The following is a 27,763-nucleotide window of genomic DNA, read 5'->3' as shown; positions in this document are numbered from 1 at the left end:
ATTGCATATGGCCAGGCCTTACCCAAAAGGAGAAGAGTGTTCAGTTTGGTCTGAGCTTACCACGTGTCACTGCGATTGTTGTCACCGTTCAGTAGGGACTAGATCAACATTGTTTACCATGGCAGCATGATAGAGAGAAGATTAGCATGGTGTTTGCGCAAACTCATGAGATGGTGCATATGGGGGGGGGGGGCAAATCCTTTGGTTAGCAGAGGGACTTCACTGTTGGGTCTTTGAGCATGACCCCTAACCCCCAATTGCTCCACGAACTAGCTGGTCTTGCTTTAGAAAAAAGGAAAAAAAAAATGAAAATGTCGCTTTTGGTAAAATCTACAAAACAATTAAAAAATGTAAGCCTCAACATTACAATCCATAATCCACATTATACTATTTAGAGTGTACTATATATTATCCGTTTTGGGAGGAAAAAAAATCAGCATGAGGGATAAGAAAAGATGTCCGTTTGAATTGCCTTCATCGGCTACAAGGACCCGGGTGGGCTCAGGAGCGAGCCTTTGCGCTAGATGGCAGTACATACACAACTCGAGGTACGTGAGAGACTCCAAGGGTCTCTGGCTCAAGGTCTGCACTCAGGTCTACACTCCTCCTCTATGGCCAGGATGGACCCCAAGGGCTCCAGCAACATGTGTTAACAATTTAGGCCCAGACATTTATTTCTTTGTTTTACTGCTTGGCTCTCCCGTAGACAGCGTCGGGACAGGCCGAGGGCCGTCTGGATCATGTCAGAGGCCGCGGGGATCGGGTTCTTGTGATGAGCCAGATGGGGAAGGCCTTGGGGTTCTGTTGAACACAGCGGTATGACCAGTGGCATGGGGGAGGTTGGGGGTAATTGACCTGTTTGCTCAAGTTCTAGCTGGAGCAGGTTTCTGGGGTGAGGAAGAGCCATTTGTGTTTGAGTACAGAGCAGGCCAAAGCACCGTACCTCCGTGGGATTGGCGGAGGAGATGAGGAAGTCTCCCAAACCGCATTCCTGTATGAGGGTAACTAACCCTCTTGCCTGTTTTCTCCCTATTTCCACAGCTCCCTCTAGGCGCAGTGACCTGGAGAATCTGGGATACTGCCTGCTCCACTGGCTGTGTGGGACACTGCCCTGGGACCCGGTGCTGAAGAACCCAGTGCTCGTCCAGGAGGCCAAAGCCAGGTGCTCTCATGGCTCCTTACCTGCTGGTCCGGAGCCCAAGAGTCTGAGTGGATTTTTTTTCTCCCTCCCTTTTAGTAGATGTGATTCCTTAGCAGTATATGGGATTCACCAACTGAATGTTAATGTAGTACAATGCATAAAAACGACAAATGCAAACCAAGAGTTTTATAGTCCATAGAGTTGCAAACCTACTGAGCATCCAATGGTGATGTCATGGGTAATGCTTTTGGGAAAAGAAGAAATCTGCTTTTTGTACTGCATACGGTATAATTTCTTGATTTGATGTAGGACATTTTTGGGTCAACTTAACCCAACAATGCCAAAAGACAAATATCCCATTCTGGAGTTTCTCATTTGCTCAGTTCCTGTTCACCACCCCAGGCTGATGGCCAACCTCCCTGATTCAGTGCTGGAGCTACCTGGCAGTGGTATGGGTGAGTAGGTTGGTGCTGGGGGGCTCTTGGATGACAGGTGTGGGGGGGGGGGGGTATGGAGGCATCACAGCGTAGCTTTGATGCCAGTGAGCGGCCCCTATAATCTCCCGAGTTTCTCCCAGCATATAGAGCTCTCAGGGACAATGTTCTGTTATAGAACTGGAGGCACATTGCTTTAGAATGAGGAGCTGGGGGGGCTTGCTGATGCGATTATTGGCAGGGGCCTTACATCTTTGGAAAGGTTCTCTCCAACTGGGCTTCTCAGATAACACCAACAGCGTGTATCGGTAATGCGAAGCTAATGTATGTGGGAACCACACCCCCCACCCCCCCACCCCGTCCATGGGCACAACCGCCCAGGACTCACATACGCTCCACTCATCCTGGCACCATCTATACACCTTCAGGGTAGTACCTGAGTCCCTTGACCTGTCCTGATGGCTCCAGGACACCTGACACGTTTCTAGGAAGACACCTGCACCCAAACAGCATGGCGAGGTGGCAGGCTAACTGGCACACATTGAACATGAGCGTATGCTTTACATTCCTCCCATGAGGATTTGGATAAACTTAGTTGAGGGACAGTCGGTTAATGTTCATTGTTGGTAACTGTTGCTCCTCCTTCCAACAGAGGAGGTGGCAGTGTTCTTGAAGTGTGTGAATTCCCTGGCGTACAAAGAAAAGCCGGACTACCAGATGCTCCTAGACATCCTGTCAGGTGGAGAAGCCCGAGTGGAGGGCCTGCTGGACTTCTCCAGACCAGGAGTACAGGCGGTGGTGAGAGAGAGTACTTTTTTGGTGGTCTGGGAACTGGATTGTGGGGATATTCAAGCATTTAGGGATGGGGTGGCTGCAAGTGTCCTCCTGACCCTTGGGGAGGTTCATGTGGCACTTGTATGACCCTGCTAAAACTCTGGTCTTCCTGGGAGGGGGGTGATAAGCCGACTACCCGGGGCTGCCTACGGCCACCTGTCTCTCCCATACTTACGACAAGCACGATAAGAATTCCAGTGCCAAAGTCTCCTCGCGACTACATAACCAAGCCGAAAATACTCATCCCAGGCAGAAGTTATGAAATTACAGTTAGCAGCCCGGTTGCCTGTGATCAGGGGTGACATTTTCTTCTCATTTAAGTGAAGCGGGGGGGGTGGCTTTTCTTGCCTGGCGTGTGTGATGTCTGCTTTCTCAGACCCGACGCCAGGGCTCGTTGGAAGTCAAGGGCCCCCGAGTGGACGGCTTTGATTAGCATTGAGCGCTTAATGATGGGGGGGGGGGGGGCTATCGCTCTTAACTAGAACTGATGAACTGCACCGGAGCCCGAGCCGTCCCAATTTGCGGTGATGTCCTCAGCACATTCCAGCCAAGACGAAAGACTCCCGCTTGCCATTATACATTTATTCCCGTGCGGAACTGCCCAGTGCTTTGACCTGCTGTTACCATAAAATCTCGGTGACGCAAAGTTTAAGAGCTGTCAGGAAATGCCTGCAGCTTTCACTACAATTAGCCTACCTTTCACAGCTCGCCGCCGCTGCAGCGCCCACCCGCCCCTCCCTCCCTGCAGTTTCGTGGGAAGCCGGATGTTTGTTACTTTGTTACCCACGTAACCCCCGGTTACCTCACGCAGATTAAATTCTTTTCTGGGTCAGGAGCTTGGGCATATTTGCATATGGAGGAAGGAATTTTAATATATTTGCATGAAAATTGGGTTCCTATCAAGTAAATATGCCTCAGTGCAGCAGTGTACTGTTCCTGGGATGTAAATTTAGACGACTAGGGGAAGGAAAAAAAAAACAAATGCCATTCGGCAAAGTACAGTACGGTAATGATTTTGGGAGCGTCATCAACTCTCAGGATATCTTCTGTGCGAGATTCGCATAGTAAGGTGGTATTTATTTATGTTTGTGACCTCTGCCTTTACAAATGAATGTTGCCCAGTCCGTTAATGTTCATTAGCTAGGAAACGGACAGGGGCCACTATATATAAGCCATGCTCCACCCCCCCCCGCCCCCCCCTCCATCGCGACACTGGCTCTTTCAACAACAGACTAATTCGGGTTTTGCATTTCTTTGGGCACAAGATAAAAATAACATGACGCGAAAGCTCGATTTTCTAAGAATGTCACACTGTTAATGAGACCGCAACTAAGGGTGGGGTGTGTGTGGGGGTGTTTACTACGTGACGAGTGTCATGTATAATATTGTGGCTCGTTGCAGTGTCGGTCCCCCATGATGTCCTTATTAGTCGCCGGGAAGCAAGGGTTTGGCAGCCGGGCTTGGGCGTCCTCAATTAGGGGCAGAAAGTGTGGATCACGGAGCTTGTAGTGTTGACACGGGCTACCCGGGCCAGCGATCGCTTCCGTCGGAGCTTTTTGAAGGGCCCCCCCACGCTTGGGTAATTAACTGCCACTGAGGATGTCTAATTCTGTCATGATCCTATGGTTCTTTTGCCCCTGTCTCCAGAAACAATTACACTTTCATTCCAGCATGTAGCTTTCCAGTCTGTTGTCACCTAACGCCTGATGCCGCTCGTTTCCAAAGAAGTCAACAGTTAACACCCCTCCACCCTTCCAAGAAATGTAGATCTTCAACTTGAATGCTTCTGGGAGTTGATTCCTGGCAGTGTTAAGTGAGTGCCCGTGTATTCAGGGGCCCTGCACACGCCCCTGGTGCGTCGCTGTGACGACACTGCTGTGCAGTGTCCCTGATCACAGCAGCTTCAGAATCCTATGGGGCTCCACATGTGCAAGCTGGAAATGAGGAGGCTTCTGTCAAAATTATTCCAACACACTTCTGTTTTCTCCCCTATGTTACTCAGGACAGTAGTGTGGGAAAAAGCTGATCGTTTTAAAAGTTGCCTGGACTTCAATGTCAGCCATCTGCATGAATTCATTCACTTCTCTTTTTTCAGTGGTCCTGTTAATGCTCTTTAGGTCCAGCTGTGGCTTTGAGATGGCCGGGGTGGGACTGACATGAAAGGGCGGATACTTCGAATGGTACCCCCTCATCCCAAAGCTCAGGACCACATCTAACACATGCACACTGGCATTCATAAAGTGTGAGCGCACTCGCTGTTTACTTTGCCTGTATATGACCCAGGGAGCGATGTATGGCCAGATTTGCCTTGGCGGGTTGCCATGTCGGGAGAGCGGAATGGGACCATCCATCACAGGGCTTTTCTCCTTTCCGGATTGGAGTTGGTCAGTGGCCAGCCTCTCCTCCCTTTACCTCACTGGCTCCTGGGCTAGAGAAGCTTTTGCGGCACCATTTGTGACTATTGTGATGAAATTATGATCCAAATGTGAAATGTGTGATATCTCCTCTGTTTGTATGCCAACCGGACCCCCCACAGTTTACCCAGAGTTCTGAAGTGCAACACTGACACTAGAGTTGATTGACAACAAGGGATCATCAGTGTCAGCACTTCAGCCTGGTGTTTGAGGGTCTGGCCCCATCTGTGCCACTTAGAGGTGGTTCTCAATCTGACAGACGAGAATCACACAGAACACGTTAGGATTGAGGTTGTGGGATGGGAATGAAAGGAATGGGACGAACCCCTCAGTTTTTCCATCCACCCCCCCCCCCCCAGAGACCTCCGCCAGCCAGACGTGCAGGAGATGCCAGATCCAAAATCGCGCCTTTTGATGGGAAAGCGACAGCTGCAAGTCCCGCAGCCCGGCCGTCTTCCCCGGTGCAGGCACGTGGCAGGACAGCTAAGGCAGCACCGCGGCCAAGGACCCCGGAAACAGAGCCCAGGCCCCGTCCTTTGAGAGGACAGGCCTATGCCACACCCACTGAACAGGTGATATTCATTCATAGATACCAGGGGTGTGTTCAGGGTTGTGATCAGAGTACCCCTTCCCCTGTCACTCAGCGATTCAAAACATGTCATTGGCTAACAAGGCTGGCCCCCTGTATGAATTATGGGGCCTCTTATGCCCCCCCCACCATAAATCCTATAATCGCCTTAATAGATAAAGTTAATACAAACAACCTGCTTCTCCAGACAGCACAATAATGCCAAGGGGTTCATTTACTGTTCAACTACACATCAGTCAGGTCAAAAACAGCAGCGGGCCTGTCACATGCTTACAACTTGTCAGACCCTGAAGCAGATGAAAAAATGGCACCAGGTCTGACGAATCTCAGTTTTTGTTGCTCTCCAGGTGCTTCCAGACATGTAGTCGGGATCAGTTTACTCCAGAGGCCTGCACAGTCCTCAGATCTCAAACCCAAAAGGGATGTGGTGGACAGGAAAGTTTCTTGTACGAATAACCCTATCAGCATGTCACAGTAGGTTTCATTTTTTTCCGTGCAGTTGGGTGATCGCATGCCAACTGCAGCGTACTCTTCTTGCTCTTCATTGACAGGACTGGAACCCAGCACAGACATATGCTTCTATAGTCCATCCACTTCACGGTCTGACAAGTTCACGGAAGCCTTTCTGTAGACCAATGTTCTGCTTAATGGTTATTTCTGCACTTGTGGCATTAGTGCTCACTTTAACGAGCCTGGCCCTTTTCCCGTGACCCGTTCTCACCCGCTGAATTGCTGCTGACTGGATGCTTTTCTTGTTTATTGCACCATTCCCTGTTAACTGCGACGTGTGAAAGTCCCAGGATGGTGGCCATTGCCGAGATACTGGAGGCACCGATCACATCATGTTCACAATCACTTAGTTCACAAATCCTCGCCCATTCTGAGGTTTAAGTCAAACAGTAACTGAAACCTTTTGACCCTGTCTGTGTGCTTTATATAGTTACAGCCACGTGATGTGCCGCTTCGAGGGTTAGGGTGATTGTGTTAACAGACAGGTCTCCCTAAATAAGCCGACACTGCACTGTTGCTACGCACTTTTTATATGTTTTCAAAGAAAGAACAAACCAAAACTTCTGCTTAAAACTGAAAAAGAATTAGTGAGAAATTCAAATCAGAAGCATTCATTTCTGTCATGCAGAAACCTAAGATGTCACTGGTCAGACATGCTCGTAAACAGCCACAGCAACCAGAAGCAGACACCCAGAGGCTCAGGTGGACAGAAGAACCTGAAGATTTGGAGGAGCACGGGGAGCCGGTCCTACAGCAGCTCGCAAGAGACCGGGGCCCGAGCTGGGCGCTGAAACTCTATAGTGCCCTCATTACGGTCCTCTTCCTTGTCCTCCTTGCTCTGCTTACCCTTTGATGTTGATGGTAATAGGTCTGTTTTCATGGCTTTGGTACAGCCATTTTCACAGTAATGGGCTACAACAGATAAACATATGATTATCAGAACCGAAATACAAAAAAACACATAGAACTAAAAACAATGATTTCAGTATAAATGTACTGACTGACACCATTAGTAAAACACTGTTCCCTGCCAGTCAGGGGCAGTAGGAGTCTGGTGCCATAGAGCATACCTTACTGCAGTAGGGGCATTCTCCAAATACCATGCTGAAGCTTTGGCGGCTGGTAGGCAGGCCTCTCAGCCACTGTGGGGCAGAAGGAGGCTCTCATTACCACTGGAGTAGGGGTTAGTGTTTTGGTTCAAATACACAAGTAGGGTATGGGTTTGGATTTTTTGTTACTGATGGGATATAGAGCTGGCATGGAGATAAATATTAACATCATTTGCCAATTTTCCAACTCTTTGGGATTGGTACTTACTTCAGGGACAAAACTTTAAGAATAAGTTATGACTTGTGTCTCTCTTAATACATTACTTGTTCTTAAATGAATGTATATTAAAGGAGATTTTACAACCCTTGCAGATCTACGTCCTTTAAGGTGGGGAGGTCAGGTGATCCCTGTACGAAGAGTGAGATGTTACTGGTGGTGTGGGAGTGGCTCGGCTTGGCAGAGGGCTCCCTCACCTCGTACAGGCACTCCTGGTGGAAGGGCTGGCCACAGCGAGGGTCGTTACACACCTGGTCTGGGATGGCCGACTCCAGTCGATACGAGTAGCAGATGCCACACTCCATGCTAAAGCTCTGCAAAACCACAGAACACAGTTCAGCTACTAACCTATGAAAATGCAAGGTCTGCAATTTTAGGTATGACCTGCAGGGGGCAGAATAGTGAAGAACTATTTGTGCTTAGGAGCTTCATGTGCTAAATCCAGTATAAATACATCATGAAATAATACACCAAGGGGAAAGAAGCCATCTTCTATTTTTTTGACATTGAGTCACAGCTGAGGAACAGAATATAGAGTAATATACAAGGGCAGATACAGAGTAAAACTTCACCTCCCCTCTGATCTCACCCATTTTCACGATGATCTACCCTACGTTACTGTCACGTTCAACACTCCTCTGCCTCCCTTCCCCCCTTCGATCCATTAAGAGGACGATGGGTTAAATGTAAACATCTGGTCACAGAAACTTTGCTCTCCTTGGAATGTTAATGGTGGCCAAGCACCAGTCAGCTGTATAAGCTGGGAGTATGAAGGCTGAGAATTCATGATTAAAAGCTCCTTATAGTTGCCAAGGTTTTTTCGTATCCAAGTTATAATAATCATCTCTGTAAACAAACCAGTTACCAAATATATCATCACATACTAAACTAACAAATGTTTTACCTTTTTTTGCCAAGTAACAAATGCGTTCTACAAACAACTATGATAAAACATACATTTAAAAACTTGCAACGTACAGATTTTTCGTGGGTGGCAGGCGATGGGAATTCTATCTCTAGAATCTCCTTCACATTCTGCAGGACGCTGCATTCCGGATTCCTGGAAGCACAGGAGACGCTGTCGCCGCATGGACTAATTAAAGACATGCAAATGAGGCGGTAATGAGTAATGAGTACCAATGCACAATCATGACACGGATTCCTGCTCGGTGCTGAGCGACAACTGTTTGAGCCACCGGCGCTCGTGGCGTGCTTGTGTACCTTCACGCAATGCATCGTGGGAGGCGGGGGGGCGAACCTACCTGCGGTGCTCACGCATGACGATTCATTAATGACAGCGGAGGTTTCCAGAAAAGTCCCTGAAACCATTCCCGGCATCCCATCTAGATAAAACGGTCAGTTGGGAAAGAGGAAAGCAATTATCGTATCCTTACCACAAATGCATGTTGGCGTTCAGTCTACTTCTCAAGGGGGTCACCACTGGGGGGGGGGCGAGAACAAAGACAACAAATCAGGACCAATGGAACTTCCTCAACCTCGACGCCAGCCCGCTCACAAGAACAGACGACCCAAGCAACCAGGAGGCAAGTAGCTCGGGGTTTAAGGTAGGGCGCCGCCCTGCTGTTCACTCTTCAGATGGGAAACTCCTTGCTTTAGGAAATATACTGCTATAATTCGCTTTGCACATAAAACTATACAGCACATTTAAGAGTCCTTGGGATAAAAACATCTAGTAATTGAAGAACATGACGATGCTGTTAATGACAACACTGTAGCGATGAGAGTCCAAGCGCGCAGAGCTGTGTTAGACCACCAATCAAGTTGGACTGCTGAATGGAGCTTGGGAGGGGCCTGTACACAAGCACAAATATACAAAAGGGCAGGCTGGCACCCATCTTGCACCCGGATGGACACCAGGGCTTTGAGCGCTTCCCGCGCAGGTGGCGCGCGGCAGCAGAACAGAGGACGCTGGGAGACGAATGTTAATTACGCATAAATAAGTCCATCCATCCATTCATTCATTGACGGCACACAAGGGTGAGCCACCAATGAGGAACGCGGGATTATGCCGGGGCTGCAGAACGGGGCCAGGAGTGTGTCTCGCAGATGGTAGGAACCAGCTATATGCAGGGTGCAGGCAGATGAATATTAGTCATCCAGTTATTTAAGATGGAGTGGACCCATAATCACTGAGCTAAGTATGGCCTGGGAGTAGGTTTGGAAGGGGATAAAGTGTGTCACGAGGGGGAAAAAATGGCATAAAAATGCCGGCAGTACTGTGGCCTACAGCTGAACAGCTCACTTACTCAGTGCGAGCAGTTGTTTCTCTGGCTCTCCGAGGCTCCTGCCACAGGCACACGCCAGACGACGATGATACCGCTAAACCCCGTGTGCTCCACTAATTGCCTCTGCTGCCGCGCGGACGGCCACGGGGACGCGGGCGCGCCAGGCGCACCATCAGACGCCATCCAGGCAAACACATGGGGCTGAAGGCGGAACCGCGAGGGTGCCCTGCACTCCACGACATCCCAGCCCAAAGAGGAACCCCACATGGGTAATAAATACCTCCATGTGCGTGCCCCACCCATCCGCACCCCCCAAATAGGGACGGGAATAAATCAAACCCTCTAATCTTCATATAAGGAAGGCCCCGTCGGCGGACATCTTGGTGATGTGTGACGGCTGCATTCCCTTGTTTACCGCTTGTAAATGTGAAAAGCGCTATCTCTTAGTGACCCCACTTTTCGAGGTCCAGTCTCCGCCCCAGTCTGGCTATATTGAAGTGTGTATTTAATATCAATGAATAACATTGCCAGGCAACCGGCAATACATTCTGGGTAGCACTATTAGCCAAGCGTGACCTTGAATCCTGAGAAACAAACAGCGAAGCTTAAATACTGAGCACTTATCCTTCTTGCTTGGGAAGCCCCGCATGAATCTTAACAGGTTTTTCCTTTATTATTATTTCCATTACTGCCTATGTAACATGTACATGCACACTACAACAGAACTTTGCATGGGAAAAATAATCTCCTCAGAAGTGAAGCCCTCTGAAAGAGTTGAGACTTTGACCTGGCAGACAGACATACAGATAGATGCTCCGCGCTTTATGGTATTTCGGTTTTATGATGGTGTGGTAGTGATGCACATTCATTAGTCATCCATTAGTATTCTGATCTGTTCCCGATCCACCAATATGCCATACGAGGGTAGCAGCTCCCCCCCGATCCACCAATATGCCATATGATGGCAGCAGCTCCCCCCCCCCCCACCCAATATGCCATAAGGTGGGAGCAGCCCCCCCGATCCACCGATATGCCGTAAGATGTTTATTTATTCAGAGATTGTAATTTAGTTACTTGTTTATAACAGGCCTTTGACGTTTTGTATTGGTATTCTGGCATTTGTAACTTAACCTCGTCACAAGTCAATAAGCACCTGCACCAATGTATACTCTCTCACACACACACACACACACACACACACACACACACACACACACACACACACACACACACACACACACACACACACACACACACACATAAAGGAAAAAAAAAACATCATTCCAAGGTTCTTTTCGTTCGTTTCATATGCAAGGTAATCAAGCTGATGTTGCCCCCCTCCCCAAGTTAACCTAAAACAAAGGAATAGCTGGGCTGAGTGGTGTGAATACTTCTGTAATAAGAATTCCGCCTTGCACTTGTCTCTGGTCACTCAGCACAGAACCACTTGTACCCAAGACGACTCCTGTCAGCTCTGTCCTTGTTATATAGCATCTCCCTGACTTGTACACTGCTTTGGACTAAAGCATCTGCCACATAAATGAGCATAAATGAAATGCAGAGGCGTGTCTTTTCCTGACAGAGATGCCGCCAGCTTACGGAGCCCGAGTCGCAAGAATGCTGTTCATTCCCATTCAGCTTTATCTCGCGTTCAGTTTCAGCTGAAGGCTGTTGAAATTATACCGACGTTCTGAAAATGATGGGGTGGTTCGGACTGAAGTCTTAATCAGGTAACTACTCTTACACATCTGTGATATTTAAAGATTTAAAAAAAAAAATTAATCTTCTGTGAATTGGTGGAAGCATGCAGCTGTAATTTAAACAGGTTTGTATATAAGTGCCTGTTAAGACCAGAAATAACGGAATGAGCCTGTTATCGGAATGTCCAGCCTGCTTACCGTGTTCAGCTCCCAGCAGACAGCATTCTGGCAGCATATTGGGATACCGGGGGTCTACCTCCAACTTTATGGACACATTGTTCCCTAAAAAAAAAGGACACTAAGCTGGTGGTAAAGAATGTAACACCCTAATGACTTCTTCTGTAAAACACGCCTCCCTTTGCCTGTTTGTACCTTGGCTTCTCCTCCTACCCAAAAAAGTGTTAGAACTTTACCACGAAAAGCTAGGTGACTGCTGATGTTTGCCCACCCCAGCCATGTGTGCTCATGATAATGGTCTAAAGTGGGGTTCCTCAGTTCTGCCACTGGAGAGCCAGTCTGCGACCACAGCCTGCAGATTCCCCTCAACACATTTTAATCGGCTAATTACCAGGTATAGTAGTGTGGAGTGTCTGAGTAGGGAAATCTGCAAACTGTGGTTGCAGACTGGCCCTCTGGGACCAGAATCGGGGGACCCTGGTCTAAAGAGAGGGGTCTTCAGCTACCGATGACAATACGCCTCATTGTATCTCCCCGGGTTGGCTTCTCTGGTTCCAGGATCCAGGTCTTCTCATCGATTTCATCCATCATGGCCCAGAATTTCTCCAGGGATTCCAGCAAGGCCACAAATTGGCTGTAAACACTGGCCAGGGTGCTCTGCAGAGGGACCAAATGGAGGACAACTGGTTAATGACCACCACTGAGCGATTATATGTGATTTACCTGCCAAAGCCTATTAATATTATTGTAACATGAGTGTCCACAGCTGAAGTACCCAGGAAAGTGGTGGAGAGGGAAAATGATTTGACCATTACATTATAGAGGAGAATGTTCCTCGTGTAACCCGAGACTTTTTCCAAATGGCAAATGAACCATAAGCCAATATAATCGTTTCATGCGGACTGCGAGCCGTTCATACCCTGTCCAATGGCAACAAATGCCCTCAGAGGCGAAAAGAAAACCGATACAACCTTCTGCATGCTGAACTGCACCCCCGCACATATTTCTATACATTTTTTCATAAGACATATATATGCATTCTGTGCTGAAAGGATGTTTGAATTTCTTGCTCCATTTAGGCTTAAGTTATGCAATCCAGTAGGCTAGTAACCAATTAAGTGCTGGTGGCTGGCAATGTTATTTCAGCATATAGCCCCCTTCACTTCATCCCAGTGACACTGGTCTTCCTACCGAAGGTGAAGGCTAATTCCCTGGATAGTCCTCTATTATTCCTTTCCTATGCCAGAGAAGTAACACTCCATTGTTTACTTGCCTGAACTAATGGCCTAAGACTATAGCTATGTGCCTCACAAAAACTCATGACTAGTTTAAATTAATTTAAAGCATTGCATAATAGTCGAGTCCACTGCTAACAGACTCTGGAGGATTGCTCAACTCAATGCCCCCTCTGCTCAGCACACAGTGAGGCTCTCTGCCGCACAGAGCCAAGGGCTCTGCTTACCTTTGGGAAGCCATTTTCTCTGCTGTATGGTTAAACGGTCCACTTAGTTACAGCCATATTTCAGACTTTTGAAAGCCTTGTCCAAACACAAACGGATGCTGATTTACGGCGGGAGGGGGTACGTCATCTACTGTCCTCAAATCATCTTAAGCGGGCACTTTCCATTGTACGAGCCCGTTGTAACCCTCAACGAGCCTCTCAATAAGACCAATGAGGAAAACATTACATGAGAATGGGTACAGCAGCCATCTTACAGCCACAGTGTACAAAATCTCTTGGGGGCCTGATATGAGATGCAGTCAAGGGGCCCAAAATTTTTAGCTGCACCCCTGATAGTCCTATGAAAATTCCTTACAGGATCTCTGAGGATATTTTGCAAGCTGCAGTCCAAAGTTGTTTGCCATCATGGTTATATATAAAAAAAGATAAATTCTGATCAGCCTTTCACACGTGACATGTTACCATGCTCCATATTAGAGACGGTTGATATAAACACGATAATATCCCCTGCCAGGGAGTCATGGAAACGGAAGGTGCACACAAAAATTATACCGAACATGTGCCCGCTGTTTGTACCAAAACTAAAAGTTAACTCTAGAAATGGCCAACTTTAAGCCCTCAAAGAGGCCAGATGGTTAAAGAGCGTGTCCAATGGATTTTGAAACAAATCCCCCAATTATACAAAACCACGCTTTTGTCTAGCAGCAGTGACGGGCTGGAAGAAGCGGATGACTCCCCATGAGACTGGCTTTATTAGAGAGCCAATCAGCATTTACCGTACACCACGTCACGCCCCCCGAAGAAAAATCCCAAATTTAATTTTTACCGCGAAGCGACGCGTGTTGCCGAGCGTGCCCTCGGCTCTCCTTGGAGAATCGCGGAATCGACCGAATGCGAGATACAGCCACTCCGCTTATGTTTATTATTCTCCAGCGGCGCCTGTAATTTGGTGGGCTCGGCTTCTACACGTACCGCGCTCGCAAATGATATCACGGCGCTAAATTCCCCCCAAACAAACAGTGTAAACAAGCTGGACCGCGGAGGCCATCGCTGGGTAAACCGTTCCAGTTTACGGTTAGTCAAACACAGCGCACGCGGGGACGGCCACAGCGGAGAGAGCATGAAACAACGGGAAGTCGTTTGTTAGGTTCATTATTTAAATCACCGGTGCGTGCACAAACAGCGCACTCACACCAGCTACATCTAGAGAGAAGTCTTGCAGGGGGAGATTAAATGAACTCTTAAAATGCTTAATGTCATTTAAATCATAATAGCACGATTAAATCACCTATCAGGTTCCATGTGAACATAAATTTTTAAACTATGCCTTTCATCCTTAAAGTAGTGGCTGGGTCCCTATTGTGAAATCGAGCAAAGGTGTAAATGTTAATCTTTCCAGTCGCCTGCAATTTCCCCCCCTTTGTAGAGCCTCCAGCCTGATAATACAGCCAATTTAGCAAGACTTCTGATGAGAGCAACTACCATTACGATGGCTGCAATTTCAAGCATTTATGGCTTTTTTTTCTTAAACCATAGAATATTGTTCTAGATTCCCAGGATATTGGCTTATATATTCTAATTACACTTAATATGTTCTTGATCCTTTGATAACTTATTGAACTAATTGGCTTAAATGATTGGCTGCCATTCAGCTGCCAAAGAATCCCCATTTGAACTTGCATACTTTAAAATCGTTGCAGGCAAGAATCTGGACCGGAAGTCTATTTGTATTTATAATTCGAGATATTACCCACTGTGCTCTAAGGCACTAATTACAAATGACAAACACGGGAATGTGGCATCTGGCCCTAAAATGTAGAGCAGTGCGATTACTTTTACGTATAGTTTTCTTGTTACATTTTCAGTGCTCTCGTGTCATTTCCGTTTGGTATTTGTTTGTTTAGACGAAACAAACCCATGTTACATTTTACATATAAATGAACGACGGGCCCCACGAATTTCCAAGACAAAAAATTAACACGCAAGTATCTTTAGATCAAGATACAGCTGGTGTGAAAGAGACAGAGGGGTGAAGACCAAGTATTTGCGGCAAGGTAAAATACACTCACATCAGGACGAAAAAAATATCCAGTGACCGGGTAAAATAATATACTGCATTAGTTTAGGGTATACTGCGGTATTTTCATTTAACAAATGAACAGTATTGTTTTTGAAAATACTGCATGGCAAAATATGCGAAAAGCATGCTAGATAGTGATGGACTGATGTAACTGGCACAGAAATACACATTAGTCAAATGTGCCGGTAATTTCTTGACTTAAGAGCACAAATGCGTACTTCTCCCAGTTTTTTTAAACAATAAAAAACTGGGTCTTAACAATGTAGAACCACATAAAATAAAAATGCCTTTTCATTGCACTTCTGTGAAACTGAGCGTGCATCCTCAGCCAGGTCACACCGGATTGGTGTAGCGATTTAAACGAACTCTGAGCAAAAACACCCCGCAAACTTGCGGCGCTACTGAAACTGAATTTTCTGCTTGTTGCTTTGAGTGGCTAGAATGGAACTGAATATTTTTTTGTGTAACGCGCTTTTAGAGGTAGGCAACAGTGGTAAAAGTGTAGATGTACACACTTAGGGATAGGCTACATAGGGACACTCATTCCTGTCTTACAAAGTGTGTAGACACAAGGGGATGGAATGCAATGGGACGGTGGCCCCCCCATGAGAATGGGTACTAACCAGGAATGGGGATTGAATCACTCCATCCTTAGCAAGTGTTTCACACATTGAGGTGAAAGAGATTCTATAATCAGAAAGGTGTCCAAATAAGGGAGGGGGGGGGCGGAATATATTTTTAAAATCCTGGCAAAGTAAATGAACCAAAAGTTGCAGGTCAATGCAACAGCACAGTGCACACAATTTAGCATCAAACAGGTGCAAGGACTGTGCAATTACGTTCCAATTAATGCTGGTCCCATGGTTACGTTTAGTCTTCTTTTAAACATAAAACCCCCGTAATTGAAATCTTGCCGGAAGGAGCCAGCAGATCGGTGGCCTGAAGTGACAGTTCCTGATAGGCATCTTTCTAGTGCATCCTCAAGCTTCATTACTGGAGGGAACCGGAGTTTCAAGGGGCTGCAAGCTTGTCTACGGTAATCAACAAGAATCACTCCAATGAGCAGAACAATTCAGGAGGCAAAACATCTCCACGCCTGCATCCATTAATGCGGCTGTGTGAGTCGCCAGCATCCTCCCTCAGGATGAAGTCACTTATTAGGATGTGAATCGCAGTCCAGTCTTCCGCTGCGATACCACCCACTGCCCTAAATATTCATTAAATGTCACATCTATACTCTTACTGTCAAATGAACATTATTCGCCTCTTATGTCGTTAGGGATTGTAAGATTCATCGATTCGCATCAGTGCACTGGCAAAATAGTTCACGACGGGATTATTCTGATTTAAAAAGAGTATGCACTGGATTCAATTTGGGATGAATCGTTTTTAAGATCTCTGCGTCTGTAAAATCCAATTAATAAATAATTACTAGTACAGGACCTTTATTAATTAGGAATGTGACCAAAAATTTTTGACCAGTAATTTGATACTTAGATTGATTCTCTCTCTAAGGTCTAAACTGTTTCTGTACCTTGTACCATATCGAATTACAGCATCATATTCTTTTGCATTGCATGGAACAGCATCGAGTGGCACTTGCAGGGGTGAATCATATCATATGTATGTGACACACACACTTAATCTATCCCTATATGTTAATATGATTGCTATTATGATTGAATGTGTTGTTATTTACCAATGCCGGTTTACATTTTGTATTGGACATAAGATGCAAATCTCTCTCTATTTCTGACACAGATTGCAAGGTTTTTCTCAGACCCGTCATCGTGACCCTGCCTCCGTGGCTGGGGAATGGAGGCGGAATCCAGTGTGTCACACCCCCCCCCCCACCCCCGCTCTGAGGCACCTGTGCTTGTGGGGACTGTGCCATTCATCCGTCCATCCATTCATCCACACGCACAGCCATCAATGCACACTGACTCGCATGTACACATAAATCACCGTGGAGACATGCACTCCTTATGGCACATCTTGGCCCAGTTACGACCCGGGCGATAATTACTCATTCAGATGAATGTGTCAGGATATCAAGACGACGCGGCGCAGGAGGAAAGCATCAAGGTGGCAACAGCCCAGCAGGACGACAGCTACCAGACGGCAGCATTGGCCCTGTACAAGTGCTGCATGCCCGCAGAGGAGCAGGAGCCACGTGCACACATGTAGGGGAGCACAGAGGAGGAGAAGCCACGTGCACACATGTAGGGGAGCACAGAGGAGGAGAAGCCACGCGCACACACACACGTAGGGGAGCACACAGGAGGAGGAGCCACACACACACACACACACACACACGTAGGGGAGCACACAGGAGGAGGAGCCACACACACACACACACACACACATGTAGGGGAGCACAGAGGAGGAGGAGCCACACACACACACGTAGGGGAGCACATAGGAGCAGGACCCATGCATGCACACACACACACACACACACACACACACACACACACACACACACACACACACTACAAAAAGTAGCAAGATCAGCTTTTGAACATTGTGCATAGAAAATAATCATGCTGCTAATCCATTTCTTCGATTAATCAGTGTTCTGAGGAACAATGGTGCATATATCTTTGCATTTTCAGGGCTTCCAAATGTCATCATCTCCCACTGCGCACTGGACTGAGAGAGATTTACTGCTTCATAATCAGCACCAGGTACCTCAGCAGTACAGTAATCACACTTAACCTTTGACCTCCAAGCAAAGAAAATAGCCTTTTCTTAAAAGCATACTTTAAAAATGATTAAGAGCCCATAATATATGACAGAATGCTTCATCACGCCAGAATATAGAACAGCACAGTCATTTGCAACTACCTGTGGTGTCCAGTCAACGACCAGTGGAAGGGGTAGGTCTGCAGAGCATTCTGGAGCTTCAGCAGGGTACTAAAGTGAAAAAGAAGAGACGATTGACATCACTAAACATCTGTCTTACACTCCTCCAAACCCAAAACACTCCTCAGCCCCTCCCCAACAATATTAATGTCTCCAATGCATGACAAGGGGCACAATCTGGTGCTTGATTTTCAGCCTTGCCTTCAAGCAGAACGAAGCAAACCTCCCTGTGGTTGACTAGAGGCACCCAGGGTAACACGAAAAGGCCAGAGTGTGGATGCTAATTCTCTCACTTTCTAAGTCTGATATCATCTTACAACTAGAAGAAAAAAAATTAGAGGGAGAGGCGCAGCACCGACTGCCGTGCAGAGCAGCCCGAGGGCGCAGCATGCATTTCTGGGGGGAGTGGCTGCATTGCACTGGACTGCAGGCCCACACCTGTACAAGCTGACAAGCCTCTGGGGGCTGCAGGTCATTTTCCATTAACAAATTCCATGTGAAGCCAAGACTGAAAAGTAACATTTAAATTGGTTTCATTTCAGCTACTCATCCAACTTTTCAGCTTAAGTACTTTTAATGGCTTAATAATTTTCATGCTCTTGTGTACTATACAAATTATATATTACTGCTTTTTAATACAGAATAATACACAGCCTCTCCCCCAGTTATGATGGGGTTACATTCCGACAAACCTGTCGTAAGGTGAAAACATTGTAAGGCGATAATGCATTTTAATACAGTATAACAAACACCATAGCCTAGCCCACCTTACACATGCTTAGAACACTTACATTAGCCTACAGTTGGGCAAAATCATTAACACAAATTTATATATATATATAAAAAAAAACAAAGTGTCTCATGTCAATTTAAGTGTTCATAAGTGTCAATTTAATTATGTACTGAAAGTGAAAAACATTTAGGAATCAAAAAGTCAAATGTGGACCATCGTAACCCGGCGAGTGTCTGTAATTAATACAAACCACTTTAACGTATTCATGCCTAATAAAAAAAAAGGAGCAGAAAAAATTATCGCCCATTTTGATAAGAATAGATGGAGAAGGGATAAGAAATAGGAAAATTCTCTGCACAGAAGTCAATAAGAAGCAAATATGGGGGACTGGAGGGAGGGAGGGAGAGACAGACAGACAGACACACACACACAGACACACACACAGACACACACACAGACACACACACTAATGTACACACAACATGCTAGGATCGAGGGTCAGGTGGAACAAATCAATAGAGATAATCAAGGATACCCGACTCTCCCTCCCGAGACAGATGGCGTCCCCCCCCCCACCACAAGCCCCCTTTAATTTATTTCAAACTTTATCTGAGCGTCACAAGCAGTCAGGCATATTCAGAGGAAGGAAATGGGTACAAGGGTATCATGACTGGCCAACAGGCCCTTACATTTAGCAGACTGACATTACTACCATAAGCTTATGGAAGGCAGCATTGGCGTGTATAGGAGACGCCGTTTAGTCCTTAAAGGAGAAGCTTCTAGAATATTCCATGCTGCAAGATTGGCCACTCCAGCTTGAGTGTGACCACCCCCCCCCCACCCACCCACCCACCCGACTTGCGATCTGCACCACAGTACTGCTCCAAATGTGTGCATAATCGCAGGGTGCAAAGGGCAGCCATCTCCATAAAGCCACGGGCTCTCTGCGGGCGGGCGGCCGCACGTGGGCAGTGGGGGGGGGCTCATCTGCCCATACAGACTCAGGTGTGCCCAATTAACGGCTGAAAAACGAAGCCGAGTGACTCCCCCCCCTCCCCCCCATTGTTTATAATTGTGGCGTGTACGAGCCTCCCCATGCCTGATCATTCCCGCAGCATAAATACAGCCCCATTCTGCACATATTTCATAACCACCCCCACGATGATCGCTAAAAGCTTATTGCTTATTTAGCACTAAAATAAAAATATAAACAATTTGTCCATCACTTTCAGCAGTTCAGCAAAAAAATGTGAATTGATTTGTAGATCAACCTCTACAAGTAAAGAAAAAAGAAAAGTTTGCTGTGTTTTACTTAATTAGCTAGTTTGGTGAGATACTTAGAACACACACACACACACACACACACACACACACACACACACACAGATAAGCCAGTTTGCCTTTCCATCTCCCAGCCTTCTATCCTGGACAGGATGGAGGGGGTCTGAAATCTGTCCCAGGCAGCATAGAGCAGGGGTACACCCCGAATGGGATGCGAGACCATCACAGGACAAACACATATGCTAGGGATGCAACAGTACACGGTATGTTGTCGAACAGTTCAGTACGCCCCCTACAGTTCAATATACAGACGTGAAATGGGGTATTACGATATGTCTGTCATTTCACTATAATTTCCAAACCTTGCTTATAGCTCAGCAGACTACATGCATGTTGTAAATTCTGCCCTATCATGCCAAATCTCATTTCCCGTCCAAATTCTGTCCCCTTGCGACATGTCGCTCAGCTGTTTGGCCGATGATGGAATTGTGACGATGCAGTTTCAAGTTCACCCTTACTGCTGCAGCAAGCATTCACAACAATAAAATGCGTTTACGATTGTTTTTAAAAAGGTGTGTTCTTATCAATTATAAAAAACTGTCCGCATTTAGCTTGATAGTTTAATCAACATGTTTATCAGATATTAGATTATCAATGAATTCAGCTTTCAGGTTATATATTCAGCTTGACGGTGATATATTTGATCTACTGTGATCGTATTCTTAGCTCAATAAGATGTCATTGCCAAGGAGTTTTGCGGAACTGACAGTCATTCGTTATATGGAATAATAAAGAGTTCATTGGTTAATTAAAGGGTCATGCGTTTTTATTTGTTTCTTAATTATAAAGACACCGAAACCATAGCCCAACAAACAGGATACATACCAAACCCTGGGCCAACTGAACTGTTGCATCCCCATGACACACACGCACACACCCCCCTACCCGTTTTTCTGTCTTTGGACTGCAGCAGGACACACACAACATTGGGAGGGCATGTAACGCACACACAGCAGAGGATGCATGCGAATCCCCAGCCCCAGATGCATGAGGCAACACTGCTACCCACTGAGGCACTTTTGTAGTCGTTTTATTTGTGATCGTCCTGGCTACTGAGAAACGCCACATTATAACATTATGCACTGCTACACCTATACAAGCAGCACACTATATGAATAACCCTAACTAATGCGGCAGAGGCCATTCCTCCCCAGCGTTTCTGTCCTCGGTTTCATGATTTTGTTTCACATTGCTTCCGCACCTCTGAGCTGGGAAGCCCACGGAGTACTGATGCACCGATAAGGAAATTTCTGGCCGATAATGATAGCAGATTATTTCAAAAAGCCACATTCATACCGGTTGTTTTGGACGCTCTGCTTAAATAAGTTTAAAGGGACCCTTCATCCAAATAAAATTAATCACATTCCAAAAATATGAAAATATTTTTCGGTAAGAAAACACCGGCGTATTACAACAGCCCCACTGCATTTTATAGCTGTATACATATATTTATAACAGAGAACAGCTGATCATCAAGGGTGATAAACGCAATTTTCTGAGTAATACCTTTTGAATTTGCAGTGTCTGCACAGAATTTTATTTTGCTATTAAATGCTTGCGTTACTGACGGAGTACCGTTATTCGGCAGTACTGTAGTCATCGATATTGGAACCGATTTGTTTTATGAAAACTTCACACTCTTCACTTTAAGGTGAGCAGTCAAATTTGTTTTTTTTTTTTTTTTTTTTTTTTTTAATGTTTATTAGTAGATCCTTCTCCTAAAATGTTAGCAGGGTGAAGTTTGTAAAATTCATTCGTAACATTGTTTTCGCTAACGTTAAAATGATTCCATGCGGCAGACATTCTTCTGCTTAGTAGGCAGCTCACGCAAAGCAATATGGGTCAGCATTTTGGAGGGAATTATCGGTAACAAATATAGGCAAATATTTCCAACATCGGCGGATGGCCGATTGCTGCTGTTGCGCCCAATACCGATAGCTGGCTGATACAATCGGTGCATCTCTGCCACAAAGTATAACAAAACAGCTCATGGTAAATGACCGACAATCTTAGTGGATAAGCTGTTTTGTGTTCTACCAGCGGCGGCAGCCCAAAGAATGAGACTATGGGCGTCCCTTTCTTAACGACTTCGCTTTGGCAGCAGAAGCAGTGGGGCAGGTTCTCTCCTCACCTTGGGCCCCAACCGCACCGTGATGGCGTGTTGTCGACTGGACGAATCCTCCGCCCCCAGCCTCAGCACGCTCAGCTCCGTGTTGATGAACAGCACTCTGTGGGAACAGGACCAACAACCGCAATTGCTTACCAAATGACCCCAGACAGGACACGCCATCGGCTTCCCTACCGCGCCGCACGCAGGCCAGGTGGAGTTTGACCCTGCATGACCCCGCCAGTCACCCTGCACGCGGTCACTCCCATACTGGGGCTCCAGTCACAGCCAAAAACACCTCGCTGTGCTGGGCCACTCAGGAATATCGTCCCTCTCCACTCCACGGGGAGTTTGAATCGCACTAATCCCAACCACTCCTTCTCATCAGCTGTCCACTAAATGCTCATACCCATGGCTATCCAAGGGCCCGGCTCCCAGAGGCCCCTGACGTGCGCGGTAAGTGGTCACTCTGCTTTGTAAGTGCTCTGACAGACCCCGGCTGCTTCATCCGTGTTTCGTTTAGGTGCTTCTATTTCTGCATCATCAAACCATCTGTGTGAACGCCCTGCGGGGTATTTGTTTGCGAAGGCTGCAGCCTTTAAAAAAACTAAACAAAAACAAAGTGATCTCGCCGTAAACGCGAGCGACGGGCCGCCACGCCGCGGCGCTGCGAGGGCAGAATCTAATCCTCCCGCTTTCCGCGGATGAACATGCGAGCGGTAATCAATCCTTTACTCAAAGCTGAACTGCGGCTCAACGCTCTGAGCGAGATGCTTCAAACGGCCACGGCGTTCGTACGAACAAGGCCAGGGCCGCGCTGCTCCAGTGAGAACAGCCAAAACGCTTGAAGGCAAGCATTAGCTTTCATCTCCGCGTTCGCTGGCTGGCTAGGCTGACTGTTTCTAAGGAAATGTTTAAAACGCGGCGAGGTAAACAACGATGGGTAAGGGGCGATGGCATCATGTCACCACCAGAGGCAATGCAGTTGCAGATCTCCACCAAGGGGGCGGCGGGGGGGGGGTCACCCATTACGGCACTAAGTTGATGACACCCGGACCTACATGAGCAGGAGCGACAGAGGCTTTCCAAACCAGATTTTAACGACATTTGATTACAGCTAACGATCCGGGGATTGGTTAAGGTTAGTTAACAGGGGGACTTGACCCCATACGTGCTGCAATAGAAAAAACGCATAAATTTTAAGGGAACTTAAATTGATTAAAATAACCATGTTTTGTCACAAGTACGCCTGTCACGGCTAATCAGCCACTAAAATCTATCAGACTCGTGGCTTTTAACAGTGATGCCAATTAATCTAAATTATTCTTAAGTGCACATACCAGCGGGGAAGTTCCTGACCACAATTTTGTCTCTGTGAATATTCACCTTGACAAAAAAAAAAAAAAGAAAATCTCCTCACTGAACTCAAGGGACCAGTTTTCCCAATTAAAACAATTTGTACTTACTTATGCCACAGTTTTACTTCTGGGGCATTAAGAATAAACAGAAAAAAAACACAACCACCCACAGCACTGCTAATAGTCAAAAGAATAACAGGAAAGTTGTGCACATGCCACAAACCAGAGGGTTAACGGAAACCTGAATGATTAATTAATGAAAACAAAGCACATCCCATTAACCTCCGTCTCCTATCCGGAAGCCATGTGCTTGCAGAAATCTCTGCCAGTCCCAGAGTCGCAGTTTTGCCTCTCGCCCCCTCAATGCCATCCTCTCCTGTCATCCTCCTCACCGCCAACTCGATTACGCACCCCAAAACCCTGACACAACCCGGCATCACTTACAGCCCTGGTGGTCCTATGCGGGAGAACAGCAGCTTTCAGTTATTACCCTTATTAATGTGCATGTCTCTGTGTGGACAGCATTTGAAATAATTACCATTTCCCAGGGGGCTCCCGTCGGATCGGATCCCCCGTCCAATAAGTGCTCGGTTTGGTAGCTTGTGTCCAGAGATCTTTCTCAGAGGGTCAATTCATTTGGCAGTAAACAAGGTGGAAAATCACGAAGCTCAAATGTCTCGCCGACGCTCTTCAAATGAAACATTCCCATGGGACGCTTTAAAAGAACGTGTTGTCTTCAACAAGAGAAACCTAATGCTTCTTTTAGAGACTACTCTCAAGCAGGTCTTTCATTAACTTTGGATTTGTACTTGATATATAGTGCGTATCTATGGGTGGGTGGGTGGGTGTGTGTGTGTGTGTGTGTGTGTGTGTATAATATATATATATATATATATATATATATATATATATATATATATATATATATATGTGCAGAGAAAAAAATTGCACGTCATTATAGCAAGGAAAAGAAAAACATTTAATATGTATTAATCACCACATCTGACTTCCCTTTTTTTCCAGATAGCAGATCAGGGTGATTCTTCAATGAGTAAATTTGCTTTGGCAAAGTTATAAAAGTATTATGTTGCAAAGTGCAAGAAATACCCCTTGTTGACTGAAAACAGTAACGTTTCATAAGACGCGAGACGATAATGTGAAATGACAGACTGTAATCCTGCTAATTTATGACACGTCCCAGAGATTGCTTTTCCAGCTGGACACACCGAGCCTGGCGTGTCGGTAGGTGCTGACAGGTCCATGTGGGGGTGGGGCGGGGGGGGGTGTGGGGGGGGGGTGGACGTACTTATCCCATCCCAGGCTTTCTAGCTCTGCAATCAGGCCTGTGTAGTACTGGGGCGGGGGCACGGTCCGACTGTCTGGAGATTTCTTCACAACCACCTCCTGCAGGATGACAGTACAGCGGTTTTTCAGGCAGCCTTTGGCAGAGCGAGCCACAGGTCCTGGGCTTTCCCCATCATTTACCCCTCGTGCGAACATGGACAGATAAAATTACCAGAACAGAGGCTAGGTGCCTTACCCAAGAGCATATTAATGCTTTTTCCCAGGGCCACTCAGTAAATTTTCCTGAAATTAGGCCTGCAATATCAGAGCTTAACTTAAAAATAAAACACATAGACAATACAGTTTGTACATGATGCTATAAACCTATATATTTAACTACATTTCTCTCTGTGATGTTCACATGCTATACAGAACTGCACAATTTCACATAGGGTCATATATATCAAACCAAATAGCTAACAGCAAAAAAAAAACCCTAATAGATCTGTACCCCAGGACATGGGTGCTGCATTCGCTGAAATTTCATCACCATTAATGCCACTTAAACACTAGAACTAACAACATGTAAAATATCAAACTCTATTTTCATTAGGCCACTGCAAGGGCTGAAAGGATGGCACGGCCAACAGATTGAAACGGGAGACTCCACGGAAATTAAGTGCGGATCGTTGTGTGACCTTCTCGGAAGTGGTAAATATGAATGATCAAATATGCCAAACTATAAATATTAATGCTCTAAAAAAAAAAAAAAAAAAAAAAAAAAAAAAAAACTTGGGAGTCTGTCGACTTCGTTTCTGACAGGATGTCGAGCATATGAACAGATAAAGAGTCACTGACACGCCTGCATGTGTTCATGAAACCCTGAACAGGCCAAAAAAAAAAGCCCAGAGAAAACAATTTCAATTAACCACATCACAAAAGTGATTAGAGAGACAAATTTGCCATGAGAAGTGCCCTTGAGAGCCAAAACACAGCTAAAACGTGCAAACACCCCCTGAGGGTCATGCCAGAAATGATGTTTATCTCAAATCAAAGGAGCCAAATGTTTAAGCCAATCGCTACATGTTTCATTATTTCCAGTTGCCAAGCAGAAAAGCATGTGAACAGTCAAATGCATTGCTACAAAGTAAATAGATTATGCTTAAAAATGCTGCCTTCAGATGAATGTCACAATATTTATATTGCTGTTACCACGATCACAATAATAGTAACATTAAAAGCATAATAATAATAATATAATAATGAATACCAATACTTACTAAGACCGTTTTCAGCTCCAAAATAAAAGTGCAAAGATCAGAGGAATGCTGCAATCTCTGAAGAAAGAAAAAATTGCAATCAAAAGAAAATGACAGCTCACGTGGGAAAGGTAACGATTACGTCCATTATTGCATTCTTTAATTTTTAACCAATACACAGTATGCAGTGGCTCGAATTAAAACCACTGTCGGCTGCTTGATATATAGAGGCAGCCACCGGCTTTAATAATTAATAATATTTTAAGTCTATCAAAGTAATGAACTTTACCGCCTAGGGAAAAATATAAACCTAGCCCTAATACACAGACAAAGGCTAACAAATGAGGGCATTTTCAAAGCTGTTAATTAAGAAACCAAACACACAAGAATAAAGCCAGTAAATAAAAAATAAAACACACCAGTTCAGTAAGAAAAAATATTTTCCCAAAAATGAATTCTAATAGGGCGATAGATTAATCATCACATGCTTTGTATTTATATAATGCTACGTGTACAGGGAGAGAAATGGTGATTATGGTGGTTGTAAATGGCTATTTACATTTTATGTGATGCGTTACCTGTTTTATTATATTTTGATAACCACGCAGGAGCTGTTTTAGGCGCCAGCAGCACTGCAATCTGAAATGGAAAAAAACAGTAAGAACATATTCCATAAACGGGGAAAAAAATAATGCTACGGAGATGTCAAAAGTACTAGCACAATTAATGCCATCTACAACCAGGAGTTACTATTAGTTAATACTTAGCACGTAACAAGAAAACTTTTCGGTGTGAATAAATTAGTCTACAATTTTACACGTTCCAATGTGCTACAGAAAACGGTGCGAAATTATATTAGTTATTAATAGCAGCATTATTATTAGTGTTTGTATTATTATTATTATTGGAAATAAGCAAATGACTAATTTGAAAACTTTCGAGGACTTCAAACAAGAGCTACTCAGTTAGGTGCATTTACAACGATGGAATGCTGAATGATGAAATATTACTTGGCATGCTTCAGCTGGCGATTAGGAGGCAGAAGCACTCTCAGTCTGAAATCTGCTCCCTAGAAAACACAAAGCAACGCAGACAAATTAGTCCACCTTGAACCACCCACAATACGAGATTCCTTTTGAACAGGTGACACAATCTACGTCACGGTGGGCATTTAATAAAGCAGTGACTCTTTAAAAACCAAGTATTTCTGGGCTTGGAAAATCACTACATCTTAATAAAGCCGCTAACATTGCAATTAAATTGGATTCAGAAAGTAAATTTCACCTGCAGTGTGATGAAGCCGTCATAAACCGTCTTCTCCTTATTCTGAGGTAACAACAGTGGGCTCTCTCTAACCAGCGAGGAACTGTCACTCATTTTCCCTGGGCATGCACAATTGACACTTTAGCGATTTCAAACGTTTTATGATTTTGCGATTTCGAGACGTCGGGTTGTGTTTTCATTTAACCCACAAATTAAAGTTGCTAACAAGTCATCACAAAAAGCGAAAAACTAAAACCTGACTTCACATATGTGTAAATAATCCAGATGTTTTGGAATCTGTAGGAAATATGCATTTGTAGGTAACTGGCGGCATGTAAATAGAAGAAAAGGCTAACTTAGCGAGATTAAATTAGCAGTGCGGTTAGTGGTATTCAACTTTATTTTACAAGTTGAAGAAAGTGAAAGGAACAGTGTCAAACAATACAATCGAATTACAAATCGGCTACCTCAAAACGCCAACACTAAAATACATAGCTTTCTAAAAAAATACTTGTGTTATTAAAGCAAGTGAAACGCATATACCTTCTTTACTTTCGCTTTATTGACGTACCTTGACTCCCGCGAAAAGTTTATGTGGCCGCGTAACGTGTTTTGCCCCGCCCACTCGCTGCGTCTCCAG

General features: G+C 45.4%; 2 protein-coding genes and 1 long non-coding RNA gene across 9 annotated transcripts in view; 2 read left to right on the top strand and 1 right to left on the bottom strand.

Annotated features, from left to right (window-relative positions):
• vrk2 (VRK serine/threonine kinase 2) overlaps positions 1-7,336 on the top strand; it is a 15,694-nt gene extending 8,358 nt beyond the window's left edge. For all 5 annotated transcript variants that reach the window (XM_049008156.1, XM_049008153.1, XM_049008157.1 and 2 more), the window contains 5 exons: positions 1,042-1,162; positions 1,544-1,596; positions 2,228-2,373; positions 5,183-5,395; positions 6,551-7,336. In XM_049008156.1, the coding sequence (XP_048864113.1) occupies positions 1,042-1,162; positions 1,544-1,596; positions 2,228-2,373; positions 5,183-5,395; positions 6,551-6,775 (758 nt within the window). In that variant the 3' untranslated portion in view covers positions 6,776-7,336. The remainder of the gene's footprint in view (positions 1-1,041; positions 1,163-1,543; positions 1,597-2,227; positions 2,374-5,182; positions 5,396-6,550) is intronic.
• On the bottom strand, positions 6,435-27,763 carry fancl (FA complementation group L). Of its 3 annotated transcripts, none has more exons than XM_049008159.1 (15): positions 27,695-27,763; positions 27,145-27,242; positions 26,871-26,929; positions 26,439-26,499; positions 25,882-25,938; positions 24,624-24,721; positions 21,984-22,080; positions 17,761-17,829; positions 11,878-12,028; positions 11,393-11,476; positions 8,643-8,688; positions 8,227-8,308; positions 7,446-7,562; positions 6,993-7,064; positions 6,435-6,834 (listed from the first exon to the last, which is right to left on the bottom strand). In XM_049008159.1, the coding sequence occupies exons 2-15, from the start codon at positions 27,235-27,237 to the stop codon at positions 6,799-6,801; spliced, it is 1,122 nt and encodes a 373-aa protein (XP_048864116.1). In that variant the 5' UTR covers positions 27,238-27,242; positions 27,695-27,763; the 3' UTR covers positions 6,435-6,798. The 3 variants fall into 3 exon arrangements, with proteins under 3 accessions (XP_048864116.1, XP_048864117.1, XP_048864118.1); XM_049008160.1 differs by having other exon boundaries at positions 27,667-27,714; XM_049008161.1 differs by having other exon boundaries at positions 27,145-27,262; positions 27,667-27,699.
• Positions 13,666-16,700, top strand: LOC125738802 (uncharacterized). Its single transcript, XR_007396904.1, has 3 exons — positions 13,666-13,907; positions 14,829-14,887; positions 16,675-16,700. It is a non-coding gene; the product is annotated as an uncharacterized LOC125738802 (long non-coding RNA).

The sequence above is a fragment of the Brienomyrus brachyistius genome, chromosome 3, assembly GCF_023856365.1.
Source record: "Brienomyrus brachyistius isolate T26 chromosome 3, BBRACH_0.4, whole genome shotgun sequence".
Classification (NCBI taxonomy): Eukaryota; Metazoa; Chordata; class Actinopteri; order Osteoglossiformes; family Mormyridae; genus Brienomyrus; species Brienomyrus brachyistius.
Note: the sequence above shows the minus strand (reverse complement) of the source record. Positions and strands in the feature narration are given on the sequence as shown.

Excerpts from the sequence above, each read along its gene's own strand:
- fancl (XM_049008159.1), bottom strand. The coding sequence starts at position 27,237 with ATGAGTGACAGTTCCTCGCTGGTTAGAGAGAGCCCACTGTTGTTACCT. Across the intron at positions 26,930-27,144 it reads ACGGCTTCATCACACTGCAG|GGAGCAGATTTCAGACTGAG; the intron begins GTGAAATTTACT and ends TGTGTTTTCTAG. Across the intron at positions 6,835-6,992 it reads AATGCCCCTACTGCAGTAAG|CCCATTACTGTGAAAATGGC; the intron begins GTATGCTCTATG and ends TATCTGTTGTAG.